General features: G+C 35.4%; 3 protein-coding genes across 3 annotated transcripts in view; 2 read left to right on the forward strand and 1 right to left on the reverse strand.

The window, feature by feature from the left end:
• Positions 1–15,245, reverse strand: part of eag (potassium voltage-gated channel protein ether a go-go) — a 364,129-nt gene that overhangs the window by 124,755 nt on the left and 224,129 nt on the right. The window lies entirely within an intron of this gene.
• On the forward strand, positions 2–7,298 carry LOC141452190 (cytochrome P450 6B5-like). The gene is made up of 6 exons (XM_074124111.1): positions 2–141; positions 1,507–2,416; positions 3,280–3,498; positions 4,929–4,944; positions 5,047–5,291; positions 6,983–7,298. The coding sequence occupies exons 1-6, from the start codon at positions 139–141 to the stop codon at positions 7,144–7,146; spliced, it is 1,557 nt and encodes a 518-aa protein (XP_073980212.1). The 5' UTR covers positions 2–138; the 3' UTR covers positions 7,147–7,298.
• Positions 9,468–15,245, forward strand: part of LOC141453533 (putative gustatory receptor 28b) — a 29,568-nt gene continuing 23,790 nt past the window's right edge. The window contains exon 1 of the mRNA XM_074126899.1: positions 9,468–10,085. The gene's annotated coding sequence lies outside the window, so the exon portion shown is untranslated. The remainder of the gene's footprint in view (positions 10,086–15,245) is intronic.

The raw sequence follows: 15,245 nt of genomic DNA on the forward strand, positions 1-15,245 counted from the left end.
ATTTTACAAGCTTAAGTCTAGTTTAGTTAATTTGTTTTGATTTTTAAAAAATTACATTAGTAATTTTTATAGACAATATATTGACTGAATGAAACAACCACATATAAAAATTTAGTTTCATTTAAATTTTAACGAAAAATGGTATGTATTCAACAGTTTGTTTATTAAACAGCAAAACAATATTTTATTGTTATAATTTAATCAAAATTTTGGTGTAATTGAAGTTAATCTTTGTGACATAAAAATTTTAACTACAATAAAAAAAAAAACTGTGACTGTGTCATGAAAATGGCCGTGTGTTGTACGTGAATACGTTTACGTAACGGGTTATATTTTTTATATAAAATATTTTTAAAGTCCGCTACTGGCTCTTCAGGGAAAGTATTATTAAGCAGTGGTAAGTGTTTTTCTTTTGTTAGCTTCAATGAGCGCAGAAACCATAGACGATCACACACCTCACACTTATGTCCGAATGGATTGTTGACAAACGTCGTAGTGAAACGTGCACTAGCTGCTGCCCAATGTGTCTTCATAATCGACGATCGAACACAATCTATGCCTATACGTTGCCCGATGTAGAAGCGATTTCATAATCCACTTGCATAATTTCAACCGGCCCTAGCTGCAGATGTATTGGACACCGTCGTCGTTGATCCGCTCGGCCGCAATTCATTCTTTTACGTTCCTAGGCACAGCTTGACTCGGTCATATGGTGTTTTTATTATTACCATTCGATTCTTCTTGAGAAGCCCTTTCCAACCGTATACCGATCTCTGTAATTGGTTTTGGCTTTTCGACGCGTATAGGCCCACATTATATATTTTTGATAATATTTTTTTATTCTAACACCTCATTATATTCACTGTCACTATGTTACACCAATGTTTTATATACAATCGATAGATTGTGACGTCTGCTGACGATTAAAACTTAAACGATCATCGCAGCTTCTCCGAGTCAAAAGTTATACTAACCGCAAATCTCGATACGCAGCAAAATGATCTCAAAATGGCGGCGCTTCCCCCTCCATCGCGCGCGATGCGTCACAGTCCTCGCTTATCGTAATGAATTCTTTGATCCTTTATCTATCCAGTGGGTCTAATTTAATTTCAAAACTATAATGCCAAACATTATTCCCCGATTTTGTTATCATTAGCTTTTTTGGATTGCCTCCATATCATAGCAAATTTAAAGACGTATTCATGTCAAAAGATGTTAACATTCGCGCAACTTTTTTTTTTATCGTTACAGTGTTAATTGTATTTAGTTTACTACCATGAAATGATACGGTTAAAGAAATCGCAAGTGGGAGATCACCAGATCGAATCCAGCGTATGGCTATTTTTTATTTTTATTTTTTTGTTAGACAAAATGTTAATGGTAAAGTAAGTGCTTCCCCATGCCATGATAATTAGACGTTAACCCCAGCCTGGAAAAATGGGAGATAAATAAATATATTATTTAATCTTAAAAAGAAATAAATTGAATACATATTACACTTTGCAGGAACTGACAGATGTAACACTACTCCTATTTGCAACATTAATATCACTAATTGTGTACGGATTGATCAGCCTTACTTCGCGTTTCCATTACTGGAAAAACAAAGGAATCGCCTATATAAGACCACTCCCTCTCTTTGGAAATTTCTATCCAGTATACCGATATAAAATATCTATTGGAGACGTCTACATAGAAGCTTATCTGAAGTTTCCCAATGAGAAAGTGGTCGGTATCTATGAATGTGTTTCGCCGGTACTAGTAGTCAGAGACCCGGAAGTTGTGGAGAAATTATTGGTAAAAGATTTTCCACATTTTACTGATCATTCACAGTTTACTGAATCTAAAGGTCTCCTTAATGATGCACTGTTTCAACTGAAAGGTTCAACGTGGCGGTTAGTCCGCAATAAGATCAGTCCAGCGTTTACCAGCGGCAAGCTTAAGGGCATGTTCAATGATATGGTTGAATGTAGTGATGAGTTAATCAAACTTATGGACAAGAATCTAAACAAAGACTATGAAGTACGTCAAGCGTTGGCTGCTTATATGACCAACGTTATCGCGAACACCGTGTTCGGCATACAGATTAGCGACAAACAAGCGATGGACGAATTTGTTAGGATGAGTGCTTCAGTATTTACAGCTTCACCGGCTAAATTCTTTGAAATGGTGTCTTTGTTTCTGTTCCCAAAACTTGCCGATAGGTTAGGCTTTTCCTTCATGCCAGATGATATTTCGAATTACTTCAAAGGATTAATAACGAATACGCTTAAGCAACGTGAGAATGGTAAATTTCAACGCAACGATTACACACAACAGCTGCTGAAACTGAAGCAACAAGGTGCTTTGGAAGTGCAGTCTAAAGCTGAGGATGAAGATCTTACGGTGGACAGTGCTGCACCTAGTGGCCATGTTGGTAAGTAGAATGCGAATTTTTCAAATATTTTTAATGGTGAATGTTATACTATAACCTTTAGAGATTTGGACACCTTCTGGTATAAGAACAGCTCTAACCCTGACAGTTCCAATATTTACCACTTCAATGATTGCTGAAGAGGTGCTTAATTTCTGCAGTATTTCTGGTACTCTTAGGTGATTCCACCCCATTCGTATAAACATGGAAATTGCAATTTACGCTTAGATTTCCATAAAACTTAAAAGACAACTCATTAATAGCCAAACCCGCGATGAGGAAGTTTCTTGGAAGTCACACCCGCAGAGAATTTTCGGCTTGAAGGTTCTCAAATTCTTCTCTATAGTTGAAGTTTGGATGTTCATGTTCCACTGAACAAAATGTCTGCGTCTTTTACAAGTCCTTCCTTCTGGTTTTGAACTGATTTAATATTGTTCGAGCTCTACTTGGAAGAAAAAGGATCTAAGCCAAGGAAACATCTTTCTTCTTATTATTATTAAGTTATCCCAACCCAATTAAGATATCGTGATATCTTTACCAGTCGAAATCACGCAGCCATTCTTTCCTCGCATCCCAATGCTGATCTTACGGCAAGTAACATGTGCAATACTCATGGTTTTATAGATGGAGAATGAAGGTTAACGTCCATTATAGCAAAAATATAATCTCCATAGGTCCAAGTTCTTACGAATCAGGAAACACTATTATGCTTGCTTTTAGTCCAGCCCTCAGACAGCAATATTCTCAAACAGAAGAGTTTAATTGTTCAACGCCTTCAGAAAAAAACTCCGGGTATCCTCATAATTAATTTAAAATTATTATTGACTAATATTTTTGATTTATCTTAATTATTATTATTATTTTAGAAATTACAGATGACTTGCTGGCCGGGCAAGCGTTTCAATTTCTATCAGCTGGATTCGATCCACTATTGGTGACGACATTGTGGGCCATGTACGATCTGGCACTTTATCCAGAAATCCAGGAACATGCCAGAATCCATGTACAGGAAGTTCTAGAGAAACACAATGGATATTCCTATGCAAGCATCTCGGATATGACGTACTTAGACCAATGTATGCAAGGTGAGTAATACTAACCCATGGGCTGAAAAGTCCCGGGCCTAACACATAGATAGCGCTAGTTGTATTGCATTCAGCTCTTTTTCAGTTAGTACTAACCTTCAAAAGACAGCTGATAAAATTTCCTGATATTCTATTCATTAGTTTGTGAGTTATTGTGCTAAGAGTGACGCTACTTTTGTTATTTTCAAAATAATGGATCAAAAACAATTTTGTGTTTTAATTTTACACTGCTTCTTGATAAGAAAAAATACCGTTCAAGCAAAGCAATGGCTTGAAAAGTGTTATGGGGACTCTGCTCCATCAGAAACAACAATAAAACGTTGGTTTGCTGACTTCAAACGTGGCCGTAGAGACACCGATGATGCAGAACGCAGTGGACGTCCAAATGAGGCGATAACACCAGAAAACATAAACAAAAATCCACACAATCGTTTTGAATGATCTAAAAGTGAAGTTGCGTGAGTTAGCTGACATCGTAAAGATATCAAAAGAACGTGTTGGCTTTATATTGCATGAGCATTTGACTATGAGAAAGCTCTGTTCAAAGGTGGGTGCCGCGTTTGCTCATTGTTGACCAAAGACAAGAACGTGTTGATGATTCTGAGCATACGTTTGGCCATGTTTAAACGTAACAAACCGGAATTTTTGCGTCGATATGTGACAATGGATGAAACATGGATCCATCACTTCACTCCGGACTTAGGACTTGATTTATTTATTACCGTCCATTTTCTCTTCTGTCCGATGGAAAAGTCAGTGGTCTAAAAAAAAAAGAAGTCATGCGTGTCGTGCTTCAGTTGGTGAGTAATAAGCTAGCAGTTGAGACATCGCTGATTGTTGTGGTGTTTAGAGGATTATAAAATTTTGTAAGAAAAGGCCAAAAAGTTAATGTTAAGGCTGATGCAGGAGAAGCAGTGACAAATCTCTGCAGGGAAGCTGTTCCATACAGTCTAACTAGGAGAGAAAAATCTATCTTTACAGCCACCCCAACGGCGGCATCTTCAGACAGTACAGGAAGTGGAAGTGCCCCTGTATGTCTCCTGTGCCACCAATCTGAACACCACCATAAGAACTTATCTGTTAAGAAAGTACGAATAGTGGGATGTAGACCGGGTGGATGATCTCCCACTCGCTTTCCTGAGGGACGGAGAGGAAAAGATAATCGAAAAATTTGGAAGTTAGAGTTCATATTAGGTTTTTGAATAAAGAAAATACTTTGAGCAAACCGCCGGGAATCATTGGAGAACAGGAGCAAATTTTCCAAGCTCTGCAGAAGAAAACCTCCTTCTTTAGGGAAATCAGTTTTTTTTTGTTTCACTGGAAAATGATTTAAAAGTTAATTTTTCATAGATAACATTCTCATAACCTTCACCCTTCTTCGAAGCCTCCGTAATTGACCGCCCAATGTGATTAAGTGGTTAATATTTAAGGTTCTTCAGCTTCTCCGTAATTTAAAGCCAAAATCAGCTGATCAGACAGTGCACAGGTCTTTTTTGAATTTTCTGTTATATCTCAAAAATAGTACTTTTTTTAAATATTTTTTTGCAGAAACCTTAAGAATACATCTATAATCACGTTCCTGATGCGAGATTGTACAAAGAATTACTACATTTCTGAGGCGAACCTGGAAGTAAAGAAAGGCCAGAAAGTAGTCATACCAATTGGGGCTCTGCAAATGGATCCAAAGTACTATCCAGATCCAGAAGTCTATAATCCAGAAAGGTTCCCACCAAATGTCACCAAACAGAATTTTACTTATTTGCCATTTGGTGATGGTCCAAGATTCTGCATAGGTAATCTATGATCAAGTTATTTGATTAATTGGTTTCGTACAGAATTTCTGGTTGTATTTTGTTTAGTGATATTTGATAAAGCAAATAATTTTGCACTTTTTCTACGGGCGTTGAAAGTCATAGATGGGCACTGATTAAACATACAATTTAATCATAAATTTAATCGATTAAATGTTTAATCGACGAAATTAATTGTACTTTTAATAATATGATCTAAACTAAGCTTTGACTTGTAATTGTTTCTAAATTAATAGTTTCGCTGAGAGGGAATATGTTGCAACATTATTATTAAATCGAAGTTTTTTTGATGCAATTCTAAGATACAAGAAAACTTAATTATATTCGTAAATTATGGAAAGAAAAAGTCATGTGAGTGATTATACGAGATTCTTTTCATGAGAAAGTAAAGTGAAACTGTCGAATATTGGCGAAAACTTTTCGAATACGATCTTAACTTATGAACAATTTCGTGAAAATTGAGAATTTTTTTTCGAATTTGTTAGCATTTTTTTTCTTAAGATTTACATTATTTCTAAAATGCTATTAAAATATGAGAAAATAATAAAAGATTTAGAAAAAATAAGTGAAAGGTATTTTGAAGCACCATTGTTAGTACGCTTTGGCCCAGCCCATAAATGGCTTTCATTGGACGGGGCGTGGTTACACTAGAGGTGGGCATGACACGCCCACAGTCTGCAACCTTACTACTTTGTGATTGGTCAATACTTTAAACTCAATAATTTCAATGAAATAATTAATTTAAATATTTTATTTCAACATTTCTCCCATAGGTATTTGATAAACTTTCGAATTAAGCAAGAAAAAAATTTCCCTTTAAAAATTCGATAAATAATATCTCTATTGGAATAATACCTCATGTTTTACCCAATTATCGTTAACAGAAACAAAAAAGTTGAGAATCTGTATTCTTTAATCGTGAAATAGATAAAAGAGGAATGGGCTTAGTCCATTGACTTGTAAGCCGCCATTACATAAGCTGTAAGCTTACTTTATACTCCATCCGGTAGAGAACTCTAGTGGCAATTTTTGTAAACATAAATGCAGCTTCTACATTAACATTTCACCATGTTGACGACTCACTAGACTTATATTGGACTATCTCATACTCACATTTAACCGTACTGGTGACTCCTATCTTACACTCATATTGAATTTATTCTTTACCGCATTACATGTAACCTATTTATGTATCAGTCTATTACTTTGTCAGTCTATCTACTACCCATCTCCATGTTATTGAAATAAGTAATTTGAACTGTTTCTTTTTCACCTTTGCTATTACACTTTGGTGGAACCTCGTTTTTGTAGGATGTTCCTGGATTAGTAAGATCTCATGTAAGGCTACATTGCTCAGTTAATTTGCGAGTAATTTTTCTAGTCTTAATGCATACATCACAGCCAAGCTTCATACCACTAGACCAACCTGACACCTAACATATTTTACATACTAGTTTCAGGTAAAAGATGTGTCTAGTGTGAACATTCTCACAACTGTCATTTATAACTATTTAACAACTATTCCAACTCACAAACCTCTAAAGGTTTAAGACGTATATTTAATGTTTACAATTTTCGCGTCAGTAAATTTGGTGATCATTTCATTTATTCAATTTTTTAAATGATGCTTTAGTTAATTTATTTTATAAAATGTAAGTAATTTCTATTTACAGGTATTAGATATGCCATGATTGTCATGAAACTTGGATTGGCAAAACTATTAACCAAATATAAATTCAAATTGAGTCCTAAAACGGAACTACCAATTGAGTTGAATAAACAATCCATATTGCAGGTCCCAAAAAAGTCGATATATTTCAATTTTACAGCAATTTGAATTTTTAAGTTTTATTTTAATTACTATTTGTTTGAGATTTTAGTAAATTGTGAGTTGTAATTAAATAAATAAATTCAATTTTTTTAAAGTTTTATTGTAACTAAGTCAACATTTTTGCAAATCTAACGAAAAATTACAAAATGTAATTTGTAGCTTCTGCTTTGTTTTGTTTATAACCTTCTTTAACCTATCAGAGAAACCGTAAGTGTAGGTTTTATGCAGAATTTTAGTTACTACCTGAATTCACTCGTTGAAAGAACTCATTCGTTAAGTGAAAAGTGATTTTTAACAACTTTGTAAGATTGAATCAGAAGATTATCGATATTAACAGAATTTTTTTTTTTAACGAATTACAAGTTTTTTGTTTTTTCCAGCCCTTGATAGTTGTTTTCTAGAAAATGCTGGTCTCTTTTTTGTGTACATGAAAAACCCTAGCTCTATAAAAATTCACAAATAACTGGTTTTTCACGTACAAATCTTCTTTTAATATTATTCACAAATTTCCTTCAAATAGTGAACATTTAAGATAAAAATTTAATTCTCGCCAATATTAAGGTTACAATTTGTAACCTTCATTTTCATTACCACTGAAATGTTGTTTTAATTAAGAAAAACCACTATAGCTCCAAAGATGAAACTATAAACCTGTAGGGAAGCTTCACGATACCTTGGAAATAAATAAATCATTTTAAATTAGTATATATAAACATATAGAAGATTATTGCCGTACTTTAAGTTCCAAGAATAGTGAAGTTTTTTGTTTATACTTCTGAAGTTTAAGATATTTGGGTGAAAGATAAGTAGATGGTAAGTAAAAGATAGATTTGCTATTGTAGGGTTCTGGGTGAATACAAAAATGCTGAGTCATATGTTTTGAATACTTAAAGTCTGGAAATATAGATATATAATATAACCTAAATGATGACTAGCGGTGGTAAGCTCGCAAATAATAACAGCTGAAGAAGTGTTTAACCGTACAATGGCAAAGAAAAAAAAAATAACCTAACCTAAAAAATAAATAAATAAAAAACCCACTCTAACCTAACACATAGAATCACACTTCGACTGAGAGCTCCTCAACTTCACAAAGACCACTTTTACTCACACTATCTCACGCACCCTCCTGATCAATGTGTGCTTTTTTTTCACACAATTGACTTTCACCTGGGAATTCCAATCTGATTTCAATTCTACAAATGGAATTCCATCTGTCATACAACTTGAAGAAGGATTCGGTATTGCTTTTTTTTTTTTACGCTTTTCTTCTTTTTCATTCTTTGCCAGAACCCATCAAGTCGAGTATTTTAGCATCCTCAGAATATTTTACTTATTTGCAGAAATTTAAATAAAAATCTGTGAACATTTACACGACTTTTTGTTTTAAATATTCTCAAGAATACTAAAATATTTTTTTAACTTTGAATACTTGAGTCATATTTAATTATAACCAACATTTCGTAAGAACAGGATGAGTAAAAAGGTAATTCCCGTCTTAAAACTCTATTTGGCGACGTATTAAACGCACCTTAATAGTTGAAGATATTTTTGAAACATTTCATATAAAAACTCAAAGGTTGCAGTATTTCCCTAACATAATGAAAGGAAATGTAAAAATAGCTGTCGCAATACATACTTAAGTTTGCCTACATATATTAATGGAAACCGTTCTGGTGGATATAATGCAAAATTAGCACAAGAACTAGGCTTTAGTAGCAAGATACTTTTCATGTTGAACATGTGTAATAATTAATGATTGCCTAGATTTGTACATCTACATCAATCTGTGCCCGGGCTGCCCCCCACCACTACAATTTGAGAAGATACAGCAAGAGAGAGCGTGCGCGCGCGCGTGTGTATAAGATTGAGTGACAGATAAGCCCATGCATAAAGTTTACATCACAATTCCTACCACCCTGTTAACTCATACGACAAACACTTGAGCGCTGGTATCGCTAGCATTGTAGTCACCCCCCCCCTGGATATAATAGCCTAATCCAAAAGCGACAGTTTTACAAAAGATGTCTCTCCTTTGAAATGGCATGCAATACATGCCCTATACAATGTAAGACTTGACTAAAGATTTTAGCCCCAGCTGGAAGTAGCTGACAAAATGGACACAATATCTTAGTACATTTTTGGATTGTTTGTCCCAATTTTACAGTAATTTTCAGCTACTGCATTGGGATCATTTTCAATTTTCTTTTTCATTTTATAATGTGCACAAATATTTTCAGCAATTTAAATTTGAATACTTAAAGTCTGAAAATATAGATATGTTTTTAATATAACCTAAATGATGACTAGCGGTGGTATGCTCGCAAATAATAACAGCAGAAGAGGTAACAAAATAACCTAACCTAAAAAATAAATAAATACAAAATAGTGTGTTTAAATTTTAATTGTAGGATTAAATTACTTTGTGTCTTAAAATTTGTAAAAAGTTTACATTAATCTGAGTGCTCTTTCTTGTTTCATTAGTTCAATGTAACTACAGAATTTGATTTTATTTTTTTAAATTTTATTCATTCAAAGATGCTATTGGAATAAAAGATGTTTCCAGAAGAAACCAAATTCGTGAATTGAAGAAAAAGTGATTCTACAGGAAAGATGAAGTTGTGTTTCTTGTCGGCTATGCTGGGTCTTATGGATATTTCAGAAAATGAGGAAGTAGACAAATTAGCCACCTCTCTTCCATTTCATTGATCTACTATGAGCATACTTTGAACTCATGATTGCCTAGCTTTCGGGATGGATGGCTGACCGGTAGTGCCATTTCACGAAAAAGGTTTTTCCAGCATAAGTCAGGAGAAAAATCATGAGATTACTCTTACACAGAAAAATACAACATAAAGAAATTGTATATTTTCTGAAAGCAGATTGTTAAAATCCTTAACTGAAGGGATGTATTAAACCTAAAAGAAAGTGGAAATTCTCAGAAGGTAAGGAAATTGAAGTGCAGGAAAACTTAAAGGATTTATTCTAAGCGTACTTCTCAAAGTAGCAACAGAGGGTAAGTATTAAAGCGAAGTACTTCTACAATAAACAAGGATCGCTTCTGGCTTCAAGAATGCTGTATCCTCTCCATACGCAGATAGCCAGGACGCTATCTTTCTGAAGCATCTCTTTGTAGCATCTATTCTTTATTTTATTTTTCTGTTTTAAAGTAGGAGCTGATGTCATTAAGTTCAATTAGGATTTGAAAATCATCAACTTTGCCCTCTAAGTCCTTCTATTTTGACAAATATCCATTCCCAGCGTCCCTGAGAAAGGTGGGCCCCAAGCCCCAAGCCTTTCTCTGGACCTACACATATTATTTGCAGTATTAATCCTCACATCTGACGTTTCCACAGACCAACTTACAACCTAAATTGAAATCTGATTGGGTAGAATTTTTTGTATGAAATTATCATTGTAATAAACATTGAAGTAATCATGAAAATAACATGGTAAACCACTCTGATCAACAATGGTTCTTGATGCTTTAAGGAATTGGGCTGGTCCAAAAATGAAAGTAAATTTATTTATGATATCTCTGTACCAAATCATTGCGTCGTACATCCAAGCAGCGATGTAGAGCTCCTCTCATAAACCCACACACAAATTCCGGTTTACTAAAACTTACCAAAAGTTTAGATCTGATATTAAAAGAGCAAAGTTGTTAGCTTAGTCGAAAGTAACTTCCTGAATCCAGCAGCGCGCCACTTCCGAATAACTTAAGGCTAAGCTCTGCCTACGTCTGTAAGGCTGGACAAAGTTTGGATATACAATCTGTAAACAAATGCCCTTGTCTGTGCTAATCGATTTATAGATAAAAAAAAAATTACTAATTAACATTGTTAATTAGTTTGCGATTATTGTTTGGCGACAAAAGTTACTTTTTGAATATTATACTGTCGTTTTCTATCTGCAAAGTGAAGCCATCCAACAGCACAACTCCACCAGGTTCCCTAGGGCAGTTTTAAAGAGAGAGGTGCAAACCAAACATTGGGAGTAATCACTTCCTGGACAACACAGCCCTCCGTAATGACCTCTCTTCAGCAACGAAGGCTCTCCAAATAAAAGAGTCTAAGATATCTAAGGAATCTTCCTTATATATCCATATTTCTTGATTATATTTCCGGAATCTCCAGAGACACTCCAGATAGAAGTAGAAGCTGACAGTTGAGGACAATTCCCTTCCGCAACTAAGTCACTTCCACGTGTTTTGAGCATGATTTTTTTCTTAAATTAAGAGAACCAGATTCACTAGAAAGCTGATGGACAAAGATAACCCAATTTTGTGCATGTTCAACTTTTCTAAATCAAGGACTCTAGACCAAAGTCTTACATGCCCGTTGACATTACTCAGTTCTTTCTTGACCATCTGGTAGGGGGTGGTTGGTAGGCTTCCCTCTAAGGCACCATTGCAGTGGCCTTGAGGTACGTATTATAAAGATTAAGTGTTTTGCTAACACATCGAATTTCAAAATTCCTCTCCCAGAAATAATGCAAAACAGAATTAACTTTAAATTCCCCTCTTTCCATGTTTATGATTTTAAATTATCTACTCCTCTCCAGTTCATTGGTTCTCTAAGCGTTATCACCCCAGCATCCAGTCTGTGCAGTATCCATCTCTCCCCCTCCCTTAAAGGTAATATTGCATTTTTTTTCAATGTATTTCAATTCTCTTTTTTAGTTTAGCAACTCATTTCATTTGTAGTAGTATCGTAACTTATCTAAATTAACTAACCTTCGATCATCAGGTTTTTATCATGTTAGATAACATGATGATGTAGCCACATGTTCTTTTCTACTTAACCTTCGCTTCTTATCTTCTTCTACTTAATCTTCTCTACTTATCCAAAGTACAACAAGGTTCTTCCTCGTATTACGCGATACACAACTAAAGAAAGGGCTGTACATGAAATCGAATGAATTATTTTCACGTAATAACTAATCCATAATTAAAAATTCTACAAATAAATAACACGAATACACTAGAGTGATATTTACATCTGTAGAACCTAAATGATCATGATGTACAATAGCGGTGTAAAATCTATTGTAGATGACTGGAACTATAATTTTTGAAAAAATAAGCACTGCACTGTGAAGGCTCGTTAATTTCTTAATAAAAACTTGTTTCATTTTCAGAAGCGGATTCGAAAACTTACAAAGCAACTTTAGAGCTATTATTAAAAACGTACATTAGTAAATTCGGATCAAATTCCAATCAAAGTCGGATTGATTATAAGCGGCCCCACACCATTATCTTATTTTAATTTATACTTTTTTGTTTTTATTATTATAGATATTATTAGAATTATTATATTACTAGCATTATTTGTGCTGGTATTGCTTATTTATTATGCACGATGGCCTCATGTGGCGCGCAGGTTGACCAACTTTTGCGGGTTGCCCACATGGCCGTGGCAGACTGGTTGCAGAGCTCTAATGCACAAACACAGCTCTCTATGAATATGTACTTCCAAGTACGGACTGACCCTCAGTGTGCTACTTGCTGGGATAAAGTAACTCTCCTTCCCTTGGTAGGGTAAGCCCTAGGACTGGAGAAAGTGGCTTTCATCTCCGGACTTCTGGAGGCGGCAGGAGAGAGCATGGACTTTTAGTCGGAAGTTCCTGAACAAACCGTTACTAAAGCATCAATACTTCCGCTGGAATATGAGACGATATTGCTAATAATATTGCCCGTGTAGGCTTCTGTAGAACGTAACCAGACACTCCGCTAGCTGGTAGATAGATTCTCCTCCCTCACGGACCTTCTGCATTGGACACAGCCAGCTGGAGATAGCGGGATGGACTTTTACAGCGCAAGATGGCCCTAAGTAACAACTTCTCCTGCGTCCCTTGCCACCAGATCCGAGTGGAAGTGGGTCGCCTCAAATGTCGAATATCAAACGATCTTCCTAAAGATTCCCCCCCACACATTGGCTCAATTTTTGGCTAGCAGGCATCCCAGATTAGAAACCTAATTTTTTTTTAAAAAAAGAAACGTAGCTCTTCCTATCTCTACGTGACTTCATCATAGTCACGTCAATGATGTCAGCAACTCGGAGAAATAAGCTCCTTCCGGCCAGTACTTTCACTCTCTAAGAAGTATAAGAAAGTAAAAATGTAGTTAAATAAATTGGGCATAAAAAAGTAGAATAAAGTAAAAACTGAGATTGCTGAACAATCGATCGATTCCAGGAGTTAATAAAAGAGAATCAGAGAAGTTGGCTGAAGAGGTGGCTACTGTTGGTAAAGGTGGAGGCTATCAAGTGGCTTTATAGCCACTCCCCTTTCCTTCTCGCTCCATCAAGAGGAATCTAAATTTATCCCCCGCAGCGTACACTGAGTGTCAATAATTGTCAACTACACTCTGCTTTGGCTCGCCTCCTTTTGACAAAGGTCACCGTACTTCTGCTTCCAATCTTTTACTATGTGTACTCAGTCTATCGTTTCTTTTTTTTTTTTTCTATCTACTTTGTGTACACTATCAATTCTTTACACACCAGTATTCCGGGTGATGACCTGTCCAATACTAATGGCACAGTAAACAGTATTATAGGCCCCATTATCACGTTGTAGGAAGTCAGACTTTGTAATCTTTTAGATCAATGATTTTTTTTGTTGTTGTTATTGTGAATCACTTAACTTCTTCTTTATGGAAGTGTTTTGAGCCATTAAAGTTATCTAAATCTTTTCGTAAAAATTCAGAGTACGCAAGAAATCTTTCTATTTTTGTATATACATATGTGTATGTTTTGGGTGCTGTTTGGTGTAGTTCTAGAAAAAACAGTTCATAGCATTTGCTGATTGATTCAGCACGGATATTATCCTCAACAGTAGCATTTGAAGAAGGCGTGCTATGTGAGAAATGAACGATAAGCCAGTAAGATAGTCCAATCAGACATCAGATTTTGGCAGCCTGTTGCTGCCTTCTTGAAATTAATTTTTTGACTTGTGTCTGTACTGTAATTAATTGAGGTAAGTACTATGACCGTTCAATCATCTTGAATGTATTACTTCAGATTTTTTGCGGTTCTCTTTGACCATAACCTTCTAGTTGTTAGCATTGAACGTAGTGATTCTAATATGGTGGCAAGAAATGCTAAGGAGGCGTTTTGCTTCTTTCAATCTGTAGCTCTCATGAGTTGACATTCTCTTCTCTGAAAATTGTGAAGTAAGCCCTATAGTTGCTGTTCTCTGGTTGAAAGAATTTATATAAGATGGTAGGGTTGTTCTCAACACACTCTTAGTAATAAGAGCAATATTTTTGTTTTTGTTGATTATAATTTCCCCCCAAAATTATATCTAATAGTATGCAATATCGATAATTAAGGTACTGGAGCAAAAATAAATTGATAGTGATCTAAAGGGAGAAAAAAAAAAACCTATTTGGAAGGAAGACGCAAGTAACTAATCGATTAGAGTTGGTGGGCAACTTCCATGCAAGTATCCTAGAGTAGCTCAGATGAACGGTAAATTATTCAGCCTGCTTATTCAGCCGCTAGTAGACTTGCACACGTGACTTCTTCAAACAGCCCCCCTTCTCTGCCACAACTACCTTCTGAAATTTTCAACACTCGTCTATCTTACATTGTAATGAGCTTGCATCAATTTGAATTTTTTACACTTCCAGTAATTCAAGAGCTTGAAGTTAGTTGGTGAACAATTCCAGTGCGTTACTTTTACAGGCAGTTTACTTGTAATTCGTCCTAGAAATATCCAGCAATTTCGCTTTAAGTGAAAGTAAAGTTCCTTTAGCAAGGAGTGGTTATTCCAGTCTTCTCTCTCTTCCCAAAGTTTCTTCAAAAGCGTGGATGGTTACCAGATTTTAAAGCGGGATATATCCAAACTACTGACATCAAGGTTTCTAGGAGCAGGTAATGGTAATCTGCCGGCTTCATGTTTCCCTAGTGTGCCTGGATGGAAAACTGCCATTTTGGGTGCCATCTTTAGTTTAGGTTTGTGTGACATGAGCGTAAAACTTTTATCCCTAACTGCCGGCTCTACCTGGGATTCTTTAAATGCACCCTACGTAGATTGTTCTGTCATCAATTTGGTGAGAGCTTATCTCCAGGCATCCATAATTCTCGCATCCAAACTCCAACTTC

This window comes from Rhodnius prolixus, unplaced genomic scaffold (assembly GCF_049639745.1).
Source record: "Rhodnius prolixus isolate KJV_2025 unplaced genomic scaffold, Rpr scaffold_3, whole genome shotgun sequence".
Classification (NCBI taxonomy): domain Eukaryota; kingdom Metazoa; phylum Arthropoda; class Insecta; order Hemiptera; family Reduviidae; genus Rhodnius; species Rhodnius prolixus.

What these genes read in the sequence shown, in the direction of transcription:
- LOC141452190 (XM_074124111.1), top strand. An exon ending in TGCACCTAGTGGCCATGTTG is followed by an intron (nt 2,417 to 3,279) that starts GTAAGTAGAATG and finishes TTATTATTTTAG; the next exon opens with AAATTACAGATGACTTGCTG. An exon ending in TGGTCCAAGATTCTGCATAG is followed by an intron (nt 5,292 to 6,982) that starts GTAATCTATGAT and finishes TTCTATTTACAG; the next exon opens with GTATTAGATATGCCATGATT.